The sequence below is a fragment of the Nestor notabilis genome, unplaced genomic scaffold (genome assembly GCF_000696875.1).
Source record: "Nestor notabilis isolate BGI_N333 unplaced genomic scaffold, ASM69687v1 scaffold8294, whole genome shotgun sequence".
Lineage (NCBI taxonomy): Eukaryota > Metazoa > Chordata > Aves > Psittaciformes > Psittacidae > Nestor > Nestor notabilis.
In genome coordinates this window covers 30,935-57,551 of record NW_009924273.1, presented here as the reverse complement: position 1 = coordinate 57,551, position 26,617 = coordinate 30,935, and the positions used below count along the sequence as shown (strand labels likewise).

General features: G+C 38.8%; 1 protein-coding gene across 1 annotated transcript in view; it reads left to right on the top strand.

Annotated features, from left to right (window-relative positions):
• Positions 1–6,670: 6,670 nt before the first annotated feature.
• LOC104404169 (von Willebrand factor A domain-containing protein 8-like) overlaps positions 6,671–26,617 on the top strand; it is a gene marked incomplete at its 3' end in the record, with an annotated part of 50,495 nt that continues 30,548 nt past the window's right edge. Inside the window, exons 1-3 of the mRNA XM_010012534.1 lie at positions 6,671–6,740; positions 14,963–15,093; positions 17,762–17,872. Of these exons, the coding sequence (XP_010010836.1) occupies position 6,740; positions 14,963–15,093; positions 17,762–17,872 (243 nt within the window). The remainder of the gene's footprint in view (positions 6,741–14,962; positions 15,094–17,761; positions 17,873–26,617) is intronic.

Here is a 26,617-nt window from a genome sequence, read left to right as displayed (position 1 = left end):
GCTGTTGTCCATTGCCTCCATAGTTGTACTTAGCGGACTACATTGTGGTGACTGAAACAATTCCAGTGATTTGATTACAGCAAGTCCCTACAAACAGTTGTTGCATCAGCACAACTGAGAAGGCAGCGAATGACAGGATTTTCAAAGCCAATTGCTGTGAAAGGTTGCAGAGTTACGCCTGAGTTATTTCAAATTATTCCAACATTTAAGAGATAAAAGGTTGGTGACAAAAAAGTGTCTTTTATTAGACACTGTGATATAGCTGGAAGAAAAGGATGAGCTGTCAGGCAGATAAGCTTCTGTACTTTTTTTGGTAGGGTTTCACCGTTGTTCCTATGAGTAGATATCAGTAAATAGCTTTTGAGTTTTATTACTTGGCAGTTCTTCAAAATTCAAATTTTCCTATTTAGCAGCTGTTGCAGTCCTGATATGTGTTGATGTGTTCTGCAAGTCTTGCCCATTTTAATACGTAAGGCTGAAGCTGAACCTGTTTGGCAGACTCGGGGGCTCAGGATAGTTGTGTAGGAGATGCCACAGTGAATTTTAGAGCTGTTTTGTCTATTTTGGTTATCTTTTTGGTAAATGGGAAATTTAAAAAAATTCTATTAATTTTCAGTTGTAGTTTCTTTTTGGTTGAAATTATTGGAAGCTTCCTAGATGACTGGATCACAGAATCACAGAATCACAGAATGGTTTGGATTGGAAGGGACCTTAAAGATATTCTGTTTCCAACCCCCTGCCATGGGCAGGGCTGCCTCACACTGGACCAGGTTGCTCAAGGCCCCATCCAACCTGGCCTTGAACCCTGCCAGGGATGGGACAGACGTCAGATAACATTCCACATTCGTGGTGATCTACTAATGCTGAAAAATGGAGGAAAGAGTTCACTTCCTGGAGCAAATACCAAGATATTTTTTTCAGTGACACTTTGGACTTTAATCTGTGAATAGAATCATTAGCCGAAGACAGACAATTGAAAAACCAAGCATTAGCTTCAAAACTGAAAAATTTAAAATAGTCTGTCTAAGAATAATCCTGAGTAGAAATCAGGTAATATTCAAATTTTATGTTTGAAGTAATTATTTTCATTTGTTAGAGGGAAAGACTTTATTTTGGTCATTAAAAAAGAAAAGATGACTTAAATGAAGTGTGTTTTTTTTTTGCTTAGATTGGAGATGGGTTTTGTTGTGTAAACATCCAACTATTTCAGTCAGCAGTAGCTGTCAGTCTGCAGCATCCTATTGGCAGCAGCTGAGCTCCACCTCGTATGTATGCGGAGGCAGTGATGGTCAAGGAGCAAACCTACTGACTGCGGGAAATGGGCTTCTTCCCTCATACGGGTTACAGGCTGCCAGTAACAGTATAAGATGCAGAATAGCGTATAGTGGGGTTTTTTGTCCCCTCTCCCCCTCTGAATAATTTATTCAGAAAGTTGAGGAAAAAGAAAAAAACCCAAACCCCGGAAAGTGTCATTTTTACTTCTTCAAAATAAGTTGGCTCTTCAAGGATGAGGGCTGAAACTCTTCTGTGCCCTTACGGAAATGTGCCGGATAAATGTCAGTTAGAAGCATCCCCCCGCCCCCACCTCCATGCCTCCCCTCCCTCACATTAGAATGGAATTAAGACCTGGAAATATACATTTGAATATAATACAGATTTTGAACTTCCCTCTAACAGGTGTGATCTTACACACAGAAATTAATGTTAGCAGAGCTTAGCACCTTCACAGTTTTAATATGCTCTTGCTGTTACTGGCTTTTGAGACCAGATGGATGGTCTGTGTACAAGTGAATGTGTAATATACTAAAATGACTATTGCCGTGTGTGTTAATCTCGCATAAATTCAGGAATAAAGAGGCAAAAAGACAATCATTTCAGCCAGCTAAAACCTCAGTGTCCCGGAAGCTTCATTGTAGTGTCTTATAAAACCCCTGATAGTATAAAGATTTATACATCAGATTGGAACTGTTTCTGTTGTGTACTCAAAAAACAAATAAACACACCTGTGCATCTGTGCAAGGTGTTTTCTTTTGCTGTAGAATTTGTTTATTTAAAAATAGCCATTTAAAATTTGTTCATTTCCTTCTTAGTGGGTCATTTCACCAGAGAAGAAATTTCTGGTCATTTCACAAGTAGAAGAAATAAAACCTTTTTCTGCTTCTTAAGTTCTTAAATTGTAGTTGAGATGAAATCTGTTTATCGTCAGATATGACCAGCATTGCTGTAAATAATTTAAACAGCAGTGGCTTTTTCTTCTCAACATAGAGGAAAAAATAGTAGAATTAGAGAATAGTCTCTTTTTGGGAAGGGCAGAGGAGAGAGGAATAGTTGGTGTGATACTAGCCATTAAACAGAAGATTGGTCAAAGGTGCCAAGCGCATGATAAAGCTGCATCTTCAAGAAGCCTTCTCACTGAGATTGTAACAGAAAAATCCACAGCAGGTCAGAACAAAAGTCCATCAAGTCCTGCTATTCCGTGTCAGAGAACAGTGAGTAGAAGATGCTGGAGAGAATAAATGCGCGGGGTGTTTGTGCAGTGATGCCCTGCCAAAGCGCTCCTAGCCCCTGGCTGCCACCTCTGCAGCTTAGAGCTGGAGGTCTTGCCTTTCCGTTCAGTAGCTCAGTGGACTGAGTGGAGGAAATAGGCCTGCTCACCTGAAGGACCCTTGTCAGTTATAAAAAGCAGATGTAGGTATTAATATTGTTTTCTGTCTAATATTTAGCTATAAAGAAGAGAGCATATCAGGTTCAGAGCACTGCAGTTACTGGCTAGCTCTATGTGCGTGTGCGAATTGCCATTTTGCCAGAGGTGCAATTCACACTTGTCTATTCCAGGTACAGTTAGAAAGAGCTTGCTGCATATACTGAGGCTGTGTTCTTATCTCTTTGTTTCATAGGATCTCTTCAGGGTCCCGTTATTGGGTCACAATCTTTGTGTCTGCCAATTTCTGAACCATATTGCATGGGCTTTTAAATGATCTGCTTTGTATGTTTTCCACCTCTGAATGACGTGTTCCCTTTACCTTTTGGATTTTGGTTTATTTTGGTAATTGTTTTGTTTTCAGCAGCCATATCTCTTTGTGTACATCAGGCACTGCATGTATCCCACTGTTATCCCAAAAGACAGTGGTACCAAAGATTACTGTTTTCTGTGGGGGAGATAAGAACCCAGGGGCACATCGCTGCTTGCCTAAGCACGCCTGATAAAGGCTACAAAGTCTTCATTGTAAAGCCCTGTGTGTATAGCTTTTGTCCACAATACTACGGTAATAACTTGTGAGGTAGGTTGGAGTATTCATGGGCTGTTCCATAACTTGCTGTGGAGTGAAATGATTTAGGATACATGTTCTCAAATTATGAGACTTGCTGATTTAACGCCAGCATTTTACCAAGCAGGCTGTTGTCAGTTCCTTGCCAGCTGGTGAACCATGGGAAAGAGCCTGTCCGGAATGACATCTCAGTTCAAAGAGTTTGGAAATGCAGTGGAAATGGAGTAACAAAATGTGAGGTTTTAAACAAGTATAGAAGAAACAAATTGAGACAAGAAAATGTAGCCCAGGTGGAAGTGTGTGATAAGATTAGTGGGCTAACCCCTCCTGTGCTCATTTAGCTAGGAAAATAGGCTCTGCTGTCTTGGTTGATTGTTGCTGAAGTTCTGTTAAACACTGTTAATGTTTTTGCTTTTTGGACGGATGCAAGCTGGAGGCAGAGTTTGTCTCCAAGCAGCAACAAACATGTTAAAGCTGAATGTCCTAACTGTATGCTTGGGATTTTGTGTGCTCAGCTCTCTCCGTATCTTGCATGTATTTTCCCCCCAGCCCATTTTTCATGAAAGATTGTAGGGTCCATTGATGGCTGGAATATTTGTGGAATTTTTGGACATGGTCAGATATGTTCATCAAGGGTTAGCCTGTTATGGGCTGACATAAATACCACCAGAAGAGACACATTTACAGTTTTTCACCTAGACCAAACTCGGTCCTGGCGTGTTTTTGTTTTTAAGAAGTACAGGAAACCAACTAAGGCTTTTCAGTACTGTGTCAATGAAGTAGGTAATTAAAATAATCTCATGTAGGTTATACCCATTCCAATGTATTGAAAAAGTCTGATACCTTGTTGTTTCAGCATCTCGTCCCTACTGTGTTCTGGAAGACTGTTTATGCATGAAAGAGCATTTACAACCTAAGCAGAGGTGATCTAAGTTAGGAGCTGATTAGTCATATATTCTTGTCTCATTGCATGTTGTCTGGGGAGTGGTGAGAAAATAAGCTGGCACTAATATCCTAAGGATATATCAGGCAACCTGCTCTTTTTGGAATGTTAAAATTCTTCCTAGCTGAGCTAATGAACGAGGTGTCAACTTTCGCAGGAAGCAGTGGGTTCCTAGGATGTTTTCATCAACTTGGAGGCATTTTGGTCAATCCTTTAGCTGTTCACTACTGAGAAAGAGTGATTGGAGCTGCAACAGAGGAAAGGGAAAGGGAGATGATGCTTAAGCAATAAAATAATTTTGCTTACTTTAAAACTTTCAGAAAGTGGGCAAAACCCTAGGAAATCCAAAGCCTACATTTTATTCCCTGCAGTGGTGTGTATGTTGTCCAGTGACTCGTTAATTTATGTAATAGTTCCTAGAGTGGGGACCAGGACCCTAAGCTGTTGCAGGACTTTCTTTTGGAGTGAGTTTGAATGCTTCAGGCTGAAGAGGGCACGGTATTCTTAGGTGCATTTGAACTGCAAGTTCAGCGTAGGCCAGGAAATGAGCTAAAGCCTTAAAATGCTGCTTGATCATTAGCTTAACCCTAGCTCTGTCTGGGACTGTTCCACTTCTTGGCTCCTGCACAGATCTGCTAGAGAAGGGTGCTTAGCTCTAGCAAGAAGGGTGGGAACTGTTTGGTGCTGCTTGTCTTTAGGACCAGGGATGAATCCTGGGCCATGTATTTGGCAGTACTGCTGTTGCCTAAGTGTCCCACTTTCAGGCATGTAAAATGCAGGCACAACCACCAGTTTGCCACCCTCTGCTAATATTTTAAGGAAAAAATGGGGTCTGATTATTTGGACTTCAGGAGCAACAAAAAGACCCATGTGCAGGCTTGTCAGGCTGTGATTCCCAATCTCAGCATCATTGTTAAGCCCTTAAATTTGGGAGGAAATCAGCTGTAATCCTTCCTTTGCTGATTCTTGTTTGTTGTGGTAGGTGGTTCTCCTCTGAGTGCTATAAATCTAGTCCTAAAAGCGTAACCTTTCCCATGGATTGTGTGAGTCATGTCAGAACCATTCTCAGTGCTGTGAGATGAGCAGTAACATCTGTGTGTGCTGGAAGAGTCACTGCTGACTGAAAGGAGAGCTGCAGTATGTATGGGAGGAGTCTTTGTTCCCTCTGTTAATTTGGACAAGCTTCCTCTTCAGCATCTCCCTCTCTGGTTCCAGCATTGGTCTTCCGAACTCTTTGACTCCTTGTGCAGTGCTGGAAATAGGCAACCACAGATTGGGCCCCCTTGGACAGAGCAGGACAAGGTGCAGCTCTACAAAAGGATTTTTAGAGTTGGATCTTGTTCATGGACTATGTACTTTCTACATCTTGGTTCTGAAAAAAGCTCAAGACGCAGTTCCAAAACGTGGCTCAGTTCGTGGAAAGGTAGTGTAATTAGTACTGTGGCAAAACTGCACCCCTGTGCAGCAGTCTTACTCTGGTATTCCTCTCCATCCTCATGCACACACTACAGTGCCTACTTTGCAGCAAAGGTGGTGGTGTCTTCAGCAGCAGTAATAGAAAAAACATCATTTTACTAGAGTCATCTTGGTTTCATGGTCTTAATACTTGTGAACTCATTTGCATGGCCCAGATGGTCTCTTGAAAAAAAGAAACTTCGAGTTTGTTACCAGTCCACAGCTCATTTTCTTGGCTTCACAAGTTTTGGGTGTTGTGCTATTTTGCTGTGTGACCACCGCTGGCTTGGTGCGTGCCCATTTCCTGGCTGCAAACTAGATTTCGCTTTTGATTTCCAAGAGAGAGAAGACAGAGCATGCCCTGCAATTTAATTCAAGCCTGTGGTTGCAGAAAGATGGATGAGACAGGCAGGTCTTAGTAAGAGACCAGTAAATAAAATGTCGAGGTGCTTTAGTTTTGGTGAAACCCAGAGCAAGAAATGCTTGACACCTCTCAGACCTTGGAAAGGTGCCAGGTGCTGCAGCCATGGAGTCAGAGAGTGCAGCAAGGACTCACTGACATGAATATGTTGTTTTGTACTGCCAACAGGCATTGTTTCAGGCTGCTTGAAAACTCGTCACAGCCACAAGTGTTTTTCACTCCTACATCTGCAGAGAAACGTGTTAAAGGTTTAATTTCAGTAAATCAGTAATGGTAGCTGGAATGGGGTTCTACAGTGAGCTTGAATTCCATAGCTCCCGACAAAGTTATGGTTATTACAACAACAAAAGAAAAAGAAAAAAAAGTAATATTAATTAAATGGAAATTGTCCTGGTACTTGATCTATTGAAAAGCAGCAGAGCCTGATTAGTAAACTAATAGTTCTCCAACACAGTAGAGGCTGCTTTGTGAATACACAGTCAGCCTGACCACTGCAGAGTTAAACTTTAAGATAAAGACATTTAACATTTAAAAAGCATCTGGGAACTAAAAGACTTATTTTCTCTTTTTTTAGGCGATACCGTCACTATTGGAGATGTGTCCTTTAAACTCAAAACACCGAAGAACCCAGAATTCGTTCCACAGAACTACAGTAAGAATCTGCTTTCCTTTTGAATGATTTTCAAGCCATTATTCAAACACCTTTTACTCACTCACGTCACCGCACTGACTTTACTGAAATTATCAAAGAAAGTTGTATTGAAAAAGCATGCAATTTGGGAAGGCTTTCTCTGCTGAGTTCTTTACTGCACCTCTGGTTCAGCTGGTTATGTAGGAATCTCTTAACTTTGTATATAACTTGTCCCGTTGATTAGTGGGTAAAAGGATTATTTGTGTATATTTAAATATTCAAAAGGGGTATCATCCAGCAATTACTTCGAAAAATAATACAGTAATTTCATTGTTTGGTCATAAACTGTGGCAGTTTAAAATTGTCATTCAATCGCAATATGATTATATGTCCTAAGAATTTTCTGCTGTATAGTAGATGTATGGTTTTTCTACTGTGATATTTAGTATCCCCAGATTGTCACATTCTTGTTGTCAGCAAACATATGGATCTTTGAAATTAAGTAAGGTCAAAGAAAGTGTCCCCCCCTGTGATGAGCAAGACTGGTAAACTGGTAACAATGGACAAGAAGGCTGAGGTACCTACAAAACTTTACAATTCTTATTTTGTCACATAATTGAGACCAAAATATTTTGTTCTGTTACCAAATTGATCTTTAACATCTTCTTTGAACATTGTTACATTTTGCAGAAATGGATAGGATAGGTACTGTTGGTTACCTTATGTTTGAATGTCTTTGCTTTTCAGGTCTTATGCTAGGTACTTAGCAAGTTCTGTATGAAGTACTCCATTTTGTGAGTTAATGTAAAATACTCATCTGTTTTGCTGTTGTTGGCAAATGGATTTTTCTTGGAAGATGATAAAGTTACATAAAATCTGAATGGTTCTTATTTTTCTTTTTATAAGTGAAAAGTAAAAATGAGTCATACACATGAGATTGTTTTTTAAATGGGATTTCTGTCATAACTGTGTCTGACATTCTGGAAAGGGGGCACTTATTTTTGCACTGCTTCTTTTATCAGTAAAAGAAAACCCTATATTTTTAAAATCTCAGTATGCCTGAAAAGCTAGATTCTTTAATTATATTCTGGAGAAAATTTGTACAGCTTTCCATGGTAGTTTAGATCTAAAGTTGGATTGTGAGAATGCATATTAATTTCTTTTTTTCTTTTTTTACATTGAGCTCATATCAGTGCACTGCTTTTATTAATGGTTTCTGGAAATTTTATGAAAATGACGATGTACCTTATTGTTTGCTACCAGTATTTATTCACCTTGACAAATCATTTCCTAACATAGCTATTCCAGGACACTTTTTTCAATGACAGCAAAACCTTGTTAAGGCAGGAAAAAGGATGTTCTCTTGCAATACCATGTCGGCTCTGCTACTGTCTGAAGGTGCAAGTCCATTTGGGAGTTTGGCTGTACTGACGTTACATGCAACTGCAGTGAACTGTGGAATTTCAGTGTGTGGTTTTGTGCCAAGTGTCCTAAGTCTGAGCACTGTCCCCAGTGTGTGATCAAAAGTGACGTGCCTGTGTACAAGGTGTTAAGTGATAAATCCTGTTAGTGTTGTTGGAAGACTAATTATTGTGAGGAGTTTAAACAGAAGGTTTGTGCATGTAATAATGAAATAAAAAAAAAAAACAAACAACAAAGTAGCACTAAAGGGATTTCTGTGCTTGAAATGTAGTTGTTTCAATGTGAGAAAATTGGAGTTATTTCTCTGTACTAGGCTCAGTGGTGTCAGGAGTTAACTTCCAGGTGACGAAGAAATAACATTAAGTATTGCTTTAAGAGTAAGATACCTCTGTGTCCTTCACCCTGGATGGTGTGCACCACGTGCTGAAGCAGGGCCAAGTGTATGTGTGTGTGTGTGTGTGTGTGTGTTCAGTTTCTGCTCAAAGTAGTTTCAGATTGGCACTGAAACATTCTTCTTTCTGTTAACTTTAAATCCGAGTGTCAGAGTGCAACACATTACAGAGACAGGGTGTATTGCAGGATGGCTGCGATCTTCACTAACGAAGACTTTTGCCATTACATTTCTTCTTTCCTAGACTAAGGAAAGGTATCCGTGGTCAGAGATGGTGATTGTTTCAGCAGTTTGAGTTTTCATGTCAGCTTGCAACTGATCTGCTGCTTGGCTGTTACCAACTTTCAGTCTTGATCTGAAATAGTGTGGGTTTTGTCAGTAGACCTCTGAATGTTTTACACCATTATCCCTGTTTTGTCTGTAGTGAGAGTGAGGAACAGGGAGACACGAGGATATGGAAACCTTCAGCAAAGGTCAGGGTGGAGCTCAGGGCATTGTGCGCGCTGTTTTTTGTGCCTGAATCCAAATAATTCCTTGTTGGCTGAATCCAAATAATTCCTGAGAGATGTTTGTCCTCCTCATGCTGGTGACATAGATTCCAGAACCTCTCTGCACACTTTGCTGCAGTAAATAACAATTCTTTTGTTAAAAAAAAATAAAATAAATAAAAAAGAGTAAGCTTTTTCAGATGCCTCATTAAGGTATTTTTGGACATACTTTTGGTTCCCTGGGGCTTGTTCTATCTAGTATATCCATGATGTACAGATAACTTCCCTTCACTGTGATTCCTGTCTACTATATTGAAAAACAGTTATGATTTTCAGTCATTTATTTGCTAGACTTATTTTCAATTTCTTTTGATAATTCTTCTTTCTCTTTTCTCTCAAACTGTTTGGTGCTGAACTGAGCGGTTGCGCTCAAAAACAGACACAATATGTCCCGCCAGTTGGAGTCTGAGTTCTGAGATAACTGCGCTGGCTATGTGTTTCCTTATGAGTTGTACATCCAGCTAAGAATAGTTTCATTTATTCCATGTTTATATATCACTAAGAGAAACTTGGTCTTCTGAATCCCATTCACAGTTCTTTCCAGAAAGCCATTTGGCTTGACATGATTCCTTTATATTCTCTTTTCATTTATACTCACATGGAGAAATATGATTTACTTATGCAGAACTTGTATCTTTCTGTGAAGCAATCAACTCACAGGAATTAATGATAAATGAGTTTACAGGACCATCCAGGAAGTAACTTTCCCCTTTCTGAGCCCCAGCAAAGACTCCCAACTTGTTTCTTTACCACCGCAAGAACAAAAATTCTTGGAATGAAGACTGTTTCTATTAAAAATTTATGAGGAAAAATAGTATTTCAGTGCAAACTGTCTGTGATGTAACCATGTTATGAAACTTTGAAACTCTTTGGGCTCTGTGCATCAGAATAAAATTGAATGAGCGGCAATGTTTTACTTCGGAATTGCTAAATGAAGCCCACATAGAAGCGAGTGCCTCCGTCTTCACTTTGGCCATGCTACCTCCTTCACTGTGTCTTGGGCAACTCACTGTCTTCCCTCGTTGTCCCCCAGCCTGAACAAGCTGTGAAATAAGTTACAGAATCAAAGAATCGTGGAATAGTTTGGGTTGGAAGGGACTGTCAAAGGTCATCTGTTCCTACCTCCCTTCAATGAGCAGACATCTAGATCAGGTTGCCCAGAACCACATCCAACCTGGCCTTGAATGTCTCCAGGGATGATGCATCCACCACCTCTCTGGGCAACCTGTGCCAGGATTTTACCACCCTCATTGTATTACTGAGCTCAGGTTTTTTAACATTTTCAATTTTTGAAATGTGCTTATGATTTTAGAGGAAGACGTCCTTCCCTGTCCCCTTCTTCCTCAACTGTATTTTATGGCAGCTGCCCCCTGTGCTGGATGTACTGCAGATTGCTGTGGGAAGCTAAAGGACCCCTCTGGATAAGTGAATGAGAGGGAGATCTTTTTCTGCTTCATGAACTTCTGCTTCCCCTTATAAAAGGAGCTATTCTCAGTCTCTGAACATGCATTGTAGCAGAAGTTAGGAGTATGCAAAGGTCTTTTTTTTTTTAATTCTGTTGAAAATTATGTGTATTGTCTTTTAAGTGCCTGCTGGTTATTATGTGATGACCAAACTAGAGTCATACAGGGACATGAGCTCTAGTATATTTTGTACCACATCTGGAGTAGATATCCTTGGGAATTGGTTCATTTAACTGTCTTTCTCTGCTCTGTGGGAAGAGGTAGGTGACTCCTTCATTTATGGGATTTCTTCTGTAGGTGGGACACAGGGACTTGCCAGCAGATACTGTCTGCTATCTCTAGTAAATCTTATGGCTTCAGTGAGTGTAGCATGTGCCAAGAATTCAACTATGAGTGAACTGGAAAATTTCCGCGGCTAGCATAGCCATTTCAGTCTTGGTATTATTAAAAGCTGATTTGTGGCTCTAACAAGAGCAGCTGCTGCATTTGCTTCAAAACCTATCTACAACATTTTCTCCTCTTACATGGGGATTTCTCCATTCAGCTTCAGCTGCTCACTTTACAAAACAATTACGCAGATTCTGGTAGGTGTTGTCCTACTTAGCACGTATTACAAAGCAATAGAATGCAGTTTCTTTTGCTGGCCATCCTTGATACACAGGAATAGCAAATTGTAGCACAGACTACTCTCCTGCATGTGCCAGATGGTGTCTTTGAGAATACATGGTAGAGGCTTCCTACGCACCATCCTGCAGATTAAGAATATAGGGCCAGCTACTCAACTACTGCAGATCAGCGAAGTGCTGCTAAACAGACTGTACAAACCCAGTTTGCATTAGGTACTATCTGACTCACGGAATAATTAATAAAAATTGCTGTAATATACATGCTGATGCTTTTTTCAGCTAATTTCTCCTGTCTTCTAAATGTCATAGAAAATGATTATATGGTGCCTCTAGTAAAGTTAATGTACAGTACTCGAACAGACAGAAACTTTTGCAAGTCGAGTTAGAGAAAACTTAAAAGCTTCGCAATGCAGATACCATGGTACAAATAGTCTAAATATATAGAAATAATATATGAAGTACTGTGTATGTGCATCTGCAGTTGCTTTTGAAAAGCATACGGTGTTGTGGAAACAGTTTATGCAGCATGGACTGTGACTACAAAGAAAATTTTATATTCTGATTTTAGAGGGATGTAACTGGGAAACCAAAGGAAGCTTAGTATCTGTAGCCATGTACGGATATTACATGATAGAACGTAAGGAACCGACAAGTGGAAGCTGCTGTCATGACAGTTCACTTTAGGGAGCACTTGCTTTGAATTGTCAACGTTATTTGTAGCAGGCTTCCTTTGAGTTAGTTTGCAGATGGTCAGTGTGCTGACTTTGTGATTGAAAACATGCATTATAATGGTTCCAGCTGTAATCTCTATGTGAGGAGAATGATATGAATGGTGAAGCAGTGAAGCCATTTTCTAGGAAATATATCAGTAAGGAATTGTGTCTTTCATGTTCTTTTCTCAAAATAAAGCAAAGTTAGGAAATTGTAGGACACTTCTTAAAGTTGCATTTTTCATATTAACATTTCAGAGTAGATTTCACTGTTTAAACATAATGATGAGACTCTTAAGTGCCCTAAAATTCCTTAAGGTTTTCAGAGGGATCTTTTTCTGAAGATTTTAGATTTTTTTCAATGCTGTTCACTCATGTTCTCTTTTACATGGCAGTTTGTCTTGCAGATGCTGCTGTACATTCTTAAGTCCTTTTTCTATTTATGGTACCGCTTTTATGTCTGACCTGAGATTTTTCTTGAGACCATCCTAAAAATAAAGAAGATAGCTACACATACTAATGTGAGTTACACCAGAGGCATTTGTAGTCATACTATGTCAAAGCTGGTTTTGCCATGCTCCTAATGCATGATTTTTGACATGAAAGAATTCAGTGTTTCAGCAAGATTTCCAGGCTTATTTGTCCACTTTAAGTAACTTTTTTTTTCGAGAACAGTTATAAAAATACACTAAAGGCACATTGGCAAGTTCATACAAAAAGTAGAAATCATAATGAATGTGCATTTCAGTAAGATCTCTGTCTTACAATTTCAACGGTACCTTTAATGTAAGATATTCTATTTGTGCAGTGCTTTTCAAATTACCATGCCTGTCCAGTAGTAGAGTTTGGACAGAGTATCCTTCATTTCACAAAGAATATATATAAGAGGAACTTTCTTAATTGTCTTGAAAATCGCATAGAAAGGAACACGTTATTCTGTGAGGAATGTAGTTGCATGTGGCCTGTGGTGTGCGGTGTATGTGATGTGCATTGCTGGAAAACAGTGCAGCAGTGAAGAAGAAGAAGAAATTTCTCATTCATAGGATCTTACCATAACATATATGAAAACTAATTCTGGGCATGCTAATGACAGTTGTTTAGAAAACAAAAAAGCAAACCTGAAATGTTCATTTACAATTAATCTGATAATCCTAATGCATAGATTGCTTACCTACATGTGTATGCTATTCCTGGTTGTATTGATGGTAAGGATATAATAGATTTCTCTGGACATAGAAGATGGTTTCAAATGGTTTTCCTGAGTGCCTGACCAAAACTTGCAGTTAAAAATTTTTATAAAGTCTTCCTTAGCCAACTTTATACTTGAAAAATCTTCCTTGAATCTCATACAGTCATTTAGTACAGCTTCTGTCATCTTACAAAAAGTAATTCTAATTCTGGTATAAAAGATTCAACAGTGAACCAAAACCCATCAGAACTGAGGGGCACTATTGCTCGCCGTCCTTAACTCTGCCCCGCACATACTGCTTTCCTGAGATGGGAATCTGATGTAGAACCAAGGCTTGTTTTTTAAAATTTTGGCTTCTAATTACAATTAGCAATCACACTGAAAAAATGTAAATAGCTAACTAATAATTTGAAGATTTCATCACCTCTTGCTCCTTTCTTAGTGCATTTCAGCATCCCAGGCACTAGCCTTGAGGCTTCAGCTTCAGACCCCATCATTAGTCTTGTCAGATTATCCTGAAAGCAACCATATACATACATGCATACATACATCCTCTTCTGGCTTGCTTGTGTTCTCCTTCTCCTCCTGCACTAGTGCTTCAGAATGGTTTGGGTTGGAAGGGACCTTAAAGATCATCTAGTTCCACCCTCTCCCTCCCCACCATGGGCAGGACACCTCCCCCTAGATCAGTTTGCTCCAGCCTGACCTTCAACACTGCCAGGGATGGAGCATTCACAAATTCTCTGGGCAGCCTTTTCCAGCGCCTCACCACCCTCACTGTAAAGAACTTCTTCCTTCTGTCTAACCTGAACTTCCCCTGTTTAAGTTTGAACCTGTTACCCCTTGTCCTATTGCTACAGTCCCTGATGAAGAGTCCCTCCCCAGCATCCTTGTAGGCCCCCTTCAGATACTGGAAGGCTGCTATGAGGTCTCCACGCAGCTTCTCTTCTTCAGGCTGAACAGCCCCAACTTTCTTCTATCTTCGTATGGGAGGTGCTTTTTCGCTTGTGTCTGTGAAAGAGCCAGGCTTTGCTTGGGGTGTATGTGAAGGAGTATTCTGGGGATAGTGATGTATGGCAACAGGAACGGTGCCTCTCCTTCAGTGTGGTCTCTCTGCATGATGCTTTCCAGTGCTGCCAACATTTGTGTGCATGTAGTAAACGTTTTAGTTTAATTATAATCAGGTTATTGCTTTTTAAATCATAAGGGTATGGTATACTTAATAGAAATAAATGGATCTGCTTTGAGTTATTTTTTATGATGATTTTGGAAGTTGTGTGGTAGTGATATAGTGATATTGCAAAGTTTGCATTTCCTTGATAATTTAATTCTGTGGTTTATTGTGTCAAAATGTAAACAGAAATGTAGTTGTCTTTTACGAATAGCACAAATTAAATATGTCCCTGAACATTACTTTTACTCTAATGCAAACACAGTATTTTTAAGTTCATGATTCACAGGAGCTCTGGGATTTAGGCTGGATAAATCTTTTAAAAATTATTAATAATGTAACTTTGTTAGATTAACTGATGCTGAGAAGTCCACTCAACACTGGGTAATAAAAACAGTCTTTGCTTTGATCAGTTTAATGTGAAATGAGAATCAACAGCTTTTTTTTTTTTTCCCCTGGTTTTATTGGGTTGTTTTTTTGAAGAAAGAAGTTGTGCAGAGAAAAAGGCAATGGGTAAGATAGGTGTATAAACTTTATGTAAATTAAATAGTCTATATAAACTGTGCATGTGATTCTCTGCTTTTCAGCTGTCCAGCTTTAGGGCAGCACATTTTTCTGTCTTGGTTTTATTTTTGGAAATAAGAACAAAAAAGATGTGTGAATGACCAGATATCTTCATACTTTTCAGAATTGAATAATGTGTTCTTGCTTTGTGTTTCAAAGTGACAGATTCTTTGGCCCAGGCCATAGTCCACCATTTAAGATGGATAATGCAGAAAGATCTTCTTGGCCAAGATGTCTTTCTTATTGGTCCTCCTGGGCCTCTCCGGCGATCTATTGCCATGCAATATCTGGTAAGTACGTTGGTTTTAATTCTTGGAGACAGTCATTAATGTCACTTAGTCATTTCTCTGTTAGCCAAATGGTTAAAGATAGTCCTAGAAAATCTTAAAGCAAGCTACTTGGGAGGTAAATAAGTTTTTCCATAAATGTGCTTTCCAAAGTTCAGGTTTTGTTATGGAAGAATAGAAAGTACAGACATTTTAATACATGTTTTTCTGCTTAAACTCCAGGGGAAAAGAAAAAAAAAAAAGTTGGAAAACTGTGTTACCATATGCTATCACAAATGGAGAAACAGTTTGTTCTAGGCATTATGTATGTTAGAAGATGAAGATATCTGCCTACTGTTACAGACAACAAATCATTTTTGCTTCATTATATAAAAAAAGAAATGAACGAAGGGATTTGGGAGAGGAGTGTTCTGAGTAACATTTGGGAACAGTTATCATGAGTGATTAGAAAGAGTAGATGTGTGTATGATCCTCTCTTGGAATGTGGGAAGAACTTGCCTACGTCCATCTGTGTGAACCATGTCAGCATCATGTGCAAAATTTCACTTTTAAATTGTTGGTGCCCTTAAATTCAGGAAGATAGGAGGGGGGGCTTGTCTGCCCCAAAAGGTCGTGTGAGTAGGACTTTTGTCTGCCATGAGCTCTATCTGGAATCTGGTTGGGCAGAAGGGTAACAAATGGAGGTGTGTAAACAGTTGTCAAAAAGATCAGCCATTCCTTTAAAAATCAAAAGATACTGCTTCAAAGACTTAACTCTCAGGGGTAAAGCATGCAGGAGAAAGCTGCAAGATTCTGAACTTTGGAAAGGAGAGCAAAGATTTCTTAATTCAGCAAACTAGATGTGCTACTTGATAGCTTGATGAATTCCTTAAAATAAATGAGAAGAGCTTGGTATAACCTGAAAAAAGGACTTGGGATACACCTGATATCCAGGCATGAGACATAGAATGTGTCTTCTTATTTATACCACTGTTTGTATGAGCTATATTAGAAAGGCTGCAGCTTACTCTTTCAGTGCCATGCCAAACAAGCACATGAAGGCTGGTCTTTGCATGTGAGCTGATACATGCTGTGGTTCCTTTACTGAGGCTCTGTAAACCTGGAAAACTTATATCTGCCTTTGCTGAGAGCTACTACTATGTGTTTATAGATAGATAGAGCTGTTTGTCGAAGAAAACACTCTTGTATCTCACTGTTGTGGTTCAAGCCCAGCCGGCAACTCGGAACCATGCAGCTGCTCGCTCATTCCCCCCACTTCTTCCTCCCCTCGCTCCCGGAGGGATGGGGAGGAGAATCAGAGGAATGTAACTCCCATGGGTTGAGATAACAGCACTCCAGTAACTAGGGTATAATACAAACCACTACTGCTAACACCGTAAGGGAGATAACAAGGGAAAAGGACACAACCGCTCACCACCCGTCGACCCATACCCAGCCCGACCCGAGCAGTGATCTGGGCCTTCTGGGTGACTCCCCCCAGTTTCTGTCCTGGGCATGACGTGCTGTGGTATGGAATACCCCTTTGGCCAGTTTGGGTCAGTTGTTCTGTCTCTGCTTCCTCCCGGCTTCCCCTCCTCCCTGGCAAAGCATGAGACTGAGAAAGTCCTTGGTCAGAGTAACCATTACTGAGCAACAACTAAAAACATCGGTGTTATCAGCGTTGTTCCCAGACTGAAAGTCAAAACCACAGCACTGCACCAGCTACTAAGAAGGAGAAAAAATGACTGCTGTAGCTGAACCCAGGACACTCACCTTCCAGGGTTTTTTTCCTTTAATTATAAGAAAGTACGGTTGTATCTGTCTGCAGCGTGAAGGAACGGGTGGCTTTATAACCACTAGGCACTGAAAAAGTGAAAAGGAAATAATTTTCATGATTTTTTTTTTCTGCTTGATTTTTTTTTCTAAAACTATCGCTAAAAGCCACCTCTTAAAAGAGATCTGTTAAATATATCGTACCTTTAATTGAGGGGTAAGGGCTAAGAGCATTTCAGCATGAATCCGTTTCCTAACAGAACACATGATAACCCACATATTGAAGTAGCAGGAACGTCAGGTATAAATATATAGTTTGGATTTTTTTTTTTTCCTTTAAGACAGAAAATTCTAAGTATATTTCATGTTGAATCAAAATAAAACAATAAGCCAAGGGTTCTCATTTTTTAACTAGTCTATCATTTTACAGATGCAGACTGTGTCTCATGACATAAAAGGGAGAGATAAGAATAATATAGTGTACTGGCAAAGCACGTACAGATAATAATCACAACTGTGTCACAGTATAAGCGTTAATGAACATCTTTTGTGGAAAACTTCTGGGTTTCATTCATAATTTGCAGATGCTGATTGTTTTTTAGAGTCTAGAACTAGAGGTGAACTTACAGGATGTTACAGATGTTCAGTGGAAAGAATATATAGCTGGTTATCATGTTTTAGAACAGGTTTGGGGAAAATAAAAGTTTATTGAGCAGAAATTCAAACCATTTTGTTTGAGGCAGAAGGCACTGTAAACATTTTAAAAATAAGAGATATAGATTTTGTTCAGAGTTATTTCAGATCACTGTGCTGCTGCCTAGAGCTCTTTTGTACAGTTATACCACTAGGCTCATTGTTAAAGTTCACTTACTGGGGTTATAGTGTTATTTTTGTAGTAACGTTAGACTATTGTCCACAGGAGCTAACAAAGCGGGAGGTTGAATATATCGCCTTGTCGAGGGACACCACAGAAACTGACCTCAAACAGCGACGGGAGATCCGAGATGGCAGTGCTTTTTATCTTGATCAGGCAAGTGGCAATCACGCACCACCTAATGGTTTACAAGTAATTTGAAGGAAGTCGTGGTTTAGATGAAATATTAGTATGTGGATTACAGACTGACATGTTTCTGGTGCAGTTAGGTGGTCTCATATAACATACTTGATCTTGTTATTACTGAAAAATGTTATCTGTACCCAAATCCAAGGTAATTCTGTCTCTTCCAGGGTGCTACAGGGTTGATTTAGGCCTACTATTTTTGATATGCTCCTGTAACAAGGAGTGAGATCCATTCTGTGCAAGTTAGACGAACACTTCTCTTGGTTTTCTCTTCCCTAACACTTGTAGCGCATTAGATGTATTCCTGAAATGAATCTTCTGATCTCGGTTCAGTGAAAAAGAATCTAGTTCATGTATTTTAACACTGCTCTGTGTTGTGAAACCCAAGCACAGTAAATGGAGACAATTGGGAGATTTGTTTTGAAAGCTCACTGCCAATCTGAATTTAAATAATGATTTAAACATTCCTGCCATCACTATTGCCCCAACCCATTACCTGATTTAGTACAATATCTGTAGAGTGACTTAGCTGAGGTAAGTTTTCTCTTTGTAAGTTACCAATGGCATGTCTCCCTTTTGATTATGCAGGTAAAATATACATTTCATTTAGAATTTCTGTTTTCCTAGATACCTAGAATTTGTATACAAGTTAGGTTTCTAACTAAATAGGGTGAGTCAGTTCCTCTGATGTAGTGTGAATTTAAATGTGTTATCTAAAGCAGCTTTCAGTTGGTGATGCTATAGAGGTTAATGATATAAGCATTATATGAGTGATTTGTGGGTGGAGGGGGAGATGGGATCAGGAGAGAAAAGAGAACCTGAAGGTTTTGTTTTCTGTTTTAAAGAAACATTTTCCTCCCCTCCCCCCCCTTCTTTTTAAATTTCCAATGATCTCTTTTTCAGCCTCCAGACTTCAAAGAAACCTTTAAATAGATTTTCTTGAAACCACAGTAAATGACTTTGAGCAATGGAAGATCCTCAGAATGAAGGAGAACAACTAATCTAAATTTTTTTACTTACTTCTAGGGCTTCAAATTATGTCATGCTTATCTAGAAATATGAGGGTTGCACAATATGAGATAACTTAAAGCACTGTACTATCGATTAGGGCTGTAAATGGCCTCTCATTTACCAGAGGATAAGAGCACCTGTGTAGGCTGTGGGGTTAACTCACTAACTCATGTTAGCTCCATAACTGCTGTTAGGGACAGCCTTATCCTCATGCTTGCTACAGGATAGTCAAGGTAATTTACCCCTGGTGTAAGAGCATTAGTAAACTAACATTTTATAAGAGCCACTGTATCAGGGACTATAAGAAGCTTATGAAGATGTGAGATGATCTGTTAACTTTGTATTTGTTTAAAGACTTTGATCCCAATGTAAGAATGAGGCAGCTTGCTTCACTTTGTACAAGCTATTTTGAGTGATCACACTCCAGTAGTGTTCTCACTATAGGAAGATTAGCCTTCTAAGGTAAAGGTCAAAAATTGCCTTTCTTCCTCAGTCCGTTAGAAATTTTCAGTTAAAAGGTTTTTTACCAGAATCAAGCAGAGCAGACAACAACAGTACTTCAGAGCAAGACTTTCCTTTATCGAGATACCAAAGTACTAGAATCAGTTGGAATCACAGTGTCTTTCCTCAGCTCATGTGTTATTCATCATATATGTAACCAATGTATATTTAAGCTCTAAACAGAAAATAAGAAATCATTGATATTTAGATGGGAACTTTTAAAATTCCGGAAGCATGGAAGATGAATCTCATAGATAGTGATGCTCCAGCTGAGTTTTCTAACCCTGCATTTTAGTTAAAATACATACATACTTACATTTAGAACTATCACATGCCTCATTATAGCTTAATAATAAAAGGTAATAAAGTTTTACACTAGGGTTTGAATTTTATTTAGTTCATTTAATGATTTTCAGGTTTGCAGATGGCTGTACCAATTCAGAACATTACAGAAGGGAGGCATTTCAAGACAGAGAAGGCTATCAGTAGGTAGTCTTAACAAAATATTTCCAAAAGAGCATGGATTGCTCCTATTGCTATAGGTGAGCTAAAGAGAAGGTAAACTCATATAGGTGACTGAAGATACAGCCTATGCTTTTCAGATTTACATACCATTTCCCTTCCTGTGGAATCTCATGCTTGCTCTTCATGACACCCAAGAGAAGACAGCAAAACTTGAAAGTCTGGTTTCCAGAACATCCTCTGTATGAATTCTGTAGGTCAAGTAAAACAGCTTCTTTAAGATAGATGATGATCTTGGCATGCAAGTCATAATATAGTAATGTAGTTATCTCACACTTTGAATAATAATGTACTGTAATGAAAGCTGGCATCTTGTTACCAGAAATAACTTTATTATAGTGAATCATCAAGTTTGCAGATGCAGAAAGTTGTCTGTGAGTGATTGTTAAGATATTATGGCTGTTTATAGCTCTGTGGCACTTCCTCTATGAAGACAGGCTGAAAGAGCTGGGGTTGTTCAGCCTGGAGAAGAGAAGGCTCCAGGGAGACCTTAGAGCAGCCTTCCAGTGCCTAAAGGGGTCCTAGGAGAAGAGAGACTTTCTACAAGGGCATGTAGTGACAGCACAACAGGGAATGGCTTTGAATTGAAAGACGGTAGATTTAAATTAGGCACTAGGAAGAAATTCTTCACAATGAGTGTAGTGAGACACTGGCACGGGTTGCCCAGAGAAGCTGTGGCTGCCCCATCCCTGGCAGTGTTCAAGGCAGGTTGGTCGGGACTTGGAGCAGCCTGGCCTAGTGGGAGGTGTCCCTGCCCATGGTAGGGGGTTGGAACTGCATGAGCTTTAATGTCGCTTCCAACCCAAACCATTCTGTGATTCTATGATTCCATGATTCTGTGATTTAATAGAGACAGATTAAATACTGTAAATTGATATCTCGGAGGCTTCAAAACATCTGATCTGTTTTAACATGAAGTTACTGAATATGATTGCAGTTAGTTACTTAAGATAGATTTGGAAACAGTGAGTAAAATTCTATTTTGAAATTAATATTGAAGGGCCAGTGTATCAAATATCCTTGCATACTAGCATTTCTTACTACTAGAGTGAATCAAATGGGAGGGTTTGAAGTTAGGTAGTTAGAAAAGATAGCTGATGAGGAGAGGAAAAAAAAAAGGGCCTTTTCCATCAGAAATAGAGGACCATTAAAATAAAGGTAGCCACCAAATTATTTGATTCATTACCAGTTAAAATAATGTAAAGAAAGGACTTAAAATGGGGTAATGGTGAATTATTTGTTTTCATTCAGTTACTAACAGCAGAAAATTCTGTTTTCTTGTCTTTACCTTGGGCCATTAATTTTGGTTTTCAGCTGTTAATTCACTGTTAAAAGCTTCAGAAATGTCATTACTGCAGTTATTGAGACAATTAAGTAACCTCTTGGGTTTATTCTGTAATTTATTGCATGGGTTAATTATATTGTGTATCAAGTAATTACTTAGAATTAGTTTATATGACTTAAATATTAAAATGGCAGATTCAAATTTTGCTTTTATTGCTAGAAGAGATTGTCTTTCAGAGTGGATTTCTGTTTCTGTAACTCTTTGTAGTTGAACCATTAATTTGATTGAACCAGGATGGAGATTCTATTGTCATTCTATTGTATTTTCAAAAATTAAGGAATTAGATTTTGTATTATTATGTCTTCTTCTTTTTTTTTTTTTTTTTTTTTTGCGTTTCTGATGCAGTTTTGCTTTTTATTGTGTGTGAAGAATTATAAAAGGTACGCCTCTGGGCCTCTGGTTTAAGCTCTTATTACTACAGCCTTCTACATCATTATTTATTACATCTAAGGAAATCCTGCATCATTTTAATGTAGTGGCTACAATTGGGAGAGTAACTAAGCCAGTTTGTGAGCGCTCGAGAGGTGTATTGCTCCAGGATTGTACCACAAAACATGTTGCTTGGAGTGCTCAGTTTGTTTACCCTACGTTTTCCAGCTTTTGCATTAAATGAAACAAGCTTTCCAAAAAAACAAATCACTTAATATAGTCTCAGTCTTTTCTGTTTGGGGCAATCAAACTAACTGAGGTTGGAATAAGTAGGAAAATGTCATATGGTATGTACTGAAAAATGACAGATACTGTGTCATGTTTTGGAAGATTCGCTGATTAAGATGGATCTACTGGGTGGGTATGTATGTAAATCACTGTCATTTCTGTAGGTACAGAGTTAGACTCAGTTTTGGTGTATCTTTGAGCTATGTGAACATACTCATTTTAATAGAATACTTCTGCATCCCTAACCTCACTAACATCCTAAGTTATACAATGATAAAACATGAAATTGATTATCAAGATGCCATGGCTTGAAAGACTTTATGTAGTAATCAATTAAACACTCAAAGTGACAGAAATGACAGCTTAAATTATCCTGTCTGTTAAATGAACATGATATGACATCCCCTGGAATAGCACAGCGCAGACTTGAGTTTGGTTTCATTTAATCAAAAAAGATTAGAAAGAGAATTATGAGACATGAGATTAATTGAGTGAAATTATAATTGTATTTAAGAGTGTGTTTGTGTATTCACATGTATATATGTTTGTGTATACAGATAAAAAAAATTTCTATACTGTAGAAAAGAAATGGATAAGATTAATTCACCTTATAAAAAAATTAACCAGTGAGTGCAAATTATATAATTCTTTGGCTTATTAACTTAGTACTTGGGAGGTGACAGTGGGTTTTTGACAAGCTGGTGAGTTAGCCACAGCAAAGGCACTGTCAGAATGTATAACTTAGTTGACTGTCACTGCAGTATCTGTCTGTCTGGCACAGGGAGCTAGATAGCAAAGTCTGTAGAAAGAAGAGGCGAGCGATGCAGTGCTCCAGAAGTATGAATGTTACTATTAATTTTCTATTTCTATCCAACATAGCACAGACAGAGGAAAATATTAGGTAGAAACCATGAGTATTTGCATGAAGTTAATTTTTATTGGTGTTGACATGGTATATCTTGAATCTAAAAAGAAAATGCATAAGAACCCCTGTAGAGTAGCCTCTTAACTTGTAGAAGTGATTTTATTTTAATCATTTGCGATACTTCATTTCTGTTTCTAAATATGTCAGCATTTAACTGGATTTGTTAGGTTAGCAGTTCAGACTGTTATCTTGTTTTGATGTTGAGGGCATATAGATGAATGTCTGTGATACAATGTGAGGAATATTAGGACTTCTGTATTTATAATTCCTTATAGATTTAAATCAAAGGTGTAGGGTTCTTTTTTTCTTATGTCTGTGTTTCTATTCATAGAATCATAGAATGGTTTGGGCTGAAGACTGGACCTTAAATATTATCCAACTTCCCTGTCATGGGCAGGAACACCTTCCACTAGATCAGGTTGCTCAAAGCCATGTCCAACCTGGCCTGTTACAGATGTATATTCTACTTCCTTTTTGCTAGTATTTTCTACAATGCAGGAAGGGGCAATACTTTGTTAAATATGGGGTCTTAACATTCATAAGCAATATAGACATGATGGATGATGCTCTGAATTGAAGCGATTTACAAGTGAAAGTAACTTCATGATTTTTAAATATCTGTCAAGTACTTAATTTCCTTTGTATTCTGATACTCATCAGGAAGAAATATTTAAATAACCCATCTCTCTTAGTCTTGTCCAGAAGGCAAGAGTTGTATAGAATGAAGATAAAACCCCCTGGGTTTCCTTGCAGATACTTGCAGTGGTAAACCTGTTCAGAAACTCAGATTCCCTGCACTTGGGCCTGGCTCTCTGCCCAAGACGCAAAATGTTTTGTATATCTGATGTAAATGTATTGTACTGACATAGTGTAAAGCAGCTAAAATTGCCTGATCTTGCCTGGGTTGGACATAATGCAGTTTGAAGGCACTGTTGCAAAAATACCTGAATGTGTTGTTAGGGGGAGGGGTGATGGAAATAAAGCAGATCATTTGACATGTGGTAGTTCAAAAAAGGAAAAGAAAAAATAAAAAAAGCATATGGAGGAAGCTGAAATCAATGACTATGAAATGAGACCGTTCCAGTTCTTGTCATATTAACATATTTATGATCTTATCATGTGTTGATTCACTTCCTAGGGTAAACTTTCCTAGCCTAGTTTTCTGATTCAAACCTACAATACATTCAAGTTGTTTCTTTTTCAGTTGCTTTCAATTCTGTGCCGTGGTGTTGTATCATGAATTAAATTAGACAGTTGGAGTCTCTCTGGATACTAACCTGGCTGACAGTGCTTTGGTATACTGCAATTTGTCCGTCATCATTGTGGTTTTGTTTTGGTTTTTTAATAAAAAAAAAAGAGTGAATAGTAGTATTTAAATGCAACCTGCCCTCTAATTTTCCTAACCTTGCAGGGGAAAATTAGCTATAAAACCCACCCAGAAAACAGTTGATTAACTCAGCAGGGAGGTAGGCTGAACAGTGAAGATGTAGACTCCACCCTCTTCCATTACAGAGGGAGAAAAACATTGAATTATTTAGTTCTTAAGTTACTTTTCTGATTTGATCAACCACATTAGTTACTATTACATTGATTTTAATAAAACCAGAAGATCACATTTGGAATATGTAAGTCAGTACATTTGTGGCCAACATTCATAGACTCAGAGAATGGTTTAGGTTAGAAGATCATCTTAAAGATCATCTAGGTCCAGCCCTCTGCCATGGGCAGGGACACCTTCCACTAGACCAGGTTGCTCCAAGCCCTGTCCAGCCTGGCCTTGAACACTTCCAGGGATAGGGCAGCCACAGCTTTGCTGGGCAACCTGTTCTAGTGCCTCACCATCATCATAGTGAAGAATTTCTTCCTTATGCCTGACCCTCTTCCAGTTTAAACCCATTCCTCCTTATCCTATCACTGCATGCCCTTGTAAAAAGTCCCTCTTTTCGTAGGACCCCTTTAGGTGCTGGAAGGCTGCTGTAAGGTTTCCCCTGAGCCTTCTCTTCTCCAGGCTGAACAACCCCAGCTCTCTCAGCCTGTCTTCAAAGGAGAGGTGTTCCAGCCCTCTGAGCATCTTCATGGCCTCCTCTGGACTCCTTCCAACAGGTCTGTGTTCTTACGTTGTTGTCCCCAGGCCTGAATGCAGAACTGCATCCAGGCGGGGTCTCAGGAGAGCAGAGTAGTGGGGGAAAATCACCTCCTTTGACCTGCTGGTCAACATGCTTTTGATGCAGCCCAGGACATGGTTGGTTTCTGGGCTGCAAGTGCATGCTGTCGGCTCATGTTGAGCTTTTCATCAACCAACACCCCAAGTCCTTCTCCTCAGGGCTGCTCTCAATCCATTCTCTGCCCAGACTCTGTTTGTGCTTGGGGTTGCCCTGACCCAGGTGTAGGACCTTGTTGAATTTCATGAGGTTTGTACTGCCCACCTCTCAAGCGTGTCGAAGTCCCTCTGGATTACATCCCTTCCCTCCAGCGTGTTGACTGCACCACCCAGCTTGGTGCCATTGGCAAACTTACTGAGGGTGCACTCAATCCCGCTGTCCATGTTGTAATTGTAAAATGCAAAACTAGTTATTGTCATCTACAAAGTGGAAGATTTTGTAACAAAAAACAGAATATGTATTTTAGATGAATAGTAGGTCTGTTTGTAATCTCAACTTTGAATGGCGTTATACACTGAAACTTTTTTATTAAATACATTTTATTTTAAGAAAGTAGTACAAGATTTTATAAATACTTAAGGAAAAGATAGTAGCAAGTTTTTATAAAAATTTACATTATGGCTTTGGAATTGTTTGAACATGGCTTTTAATAGCCCTTTATCTTACTACTTAATTTTTGACAATATTTTATTTTGGAGGAAGTATGTTACCAGTTCAGTCCATTAAATAGTCATCCATTTCAGCATTGCTCAACAGCTTTCCTGTTTGCTCAATTCATGAGGGAAAACAATAAATGAGGAATTAAGACACTTTAAACCTGAACAAATATCTCAAAAGATATTCTTTGGTAGAGGCATACCATTAGACATGCTGTTTACAGATAATTTTAAAATCTAGCAAAGTAGGTTCCCCAATACGATACAGCCATAAATGCTTCACTGCCCTCAACATCTGTTTCTACATCTATCTTTAAATTCCTGGATAATTTGTTAATTCCACATAAGTATTATAAAACATTCGATGATTTTGTTAGTTAGGTTGCATCTTCTTAAAAGAATAACCTGAGGTGCTTACAGTAAATTATAAGTCTTGGTCAATGTCCTCTTCTTTCCCTGGTAAAATGAGGAGTAAAATACATATTCTGCATCTCTGTAATTTCTTTTCCTTGTATTGTTTACTTGTTGGTTAGTTTTAATTATTTAAATTTGAAAAAATTCATGAGTTGTATTTGACCTGTGGAAAGAAATTTAGAACATACCCAGTTCCTCTGAGTTTTGTGATATTTGGTAGCTTGGTAGGTCACAGTGACTCAAATTAATGTCCATCTCCCGTCCCTGGAAGACAGGCTGCACCTTGGCTTTAATAGTCCAAGTTTTGTTAGGCTGCTGCATCCAGTCAGCATCAAAACCAGGCAAAGTTTTGTGTTGTCTTTACCAGCTGGTTGTTAAGGATATCTCTTCACCACAAGAGACATCTGGACATTACATTGTTCGGATGTTTATGAGATACTGGAAGGAATGGAAAGACTTGGGTGAATGAATTTGTGCGGGATGTTCTGCGGATGGTGGGAACAAGATACTGCATTGGAAGGG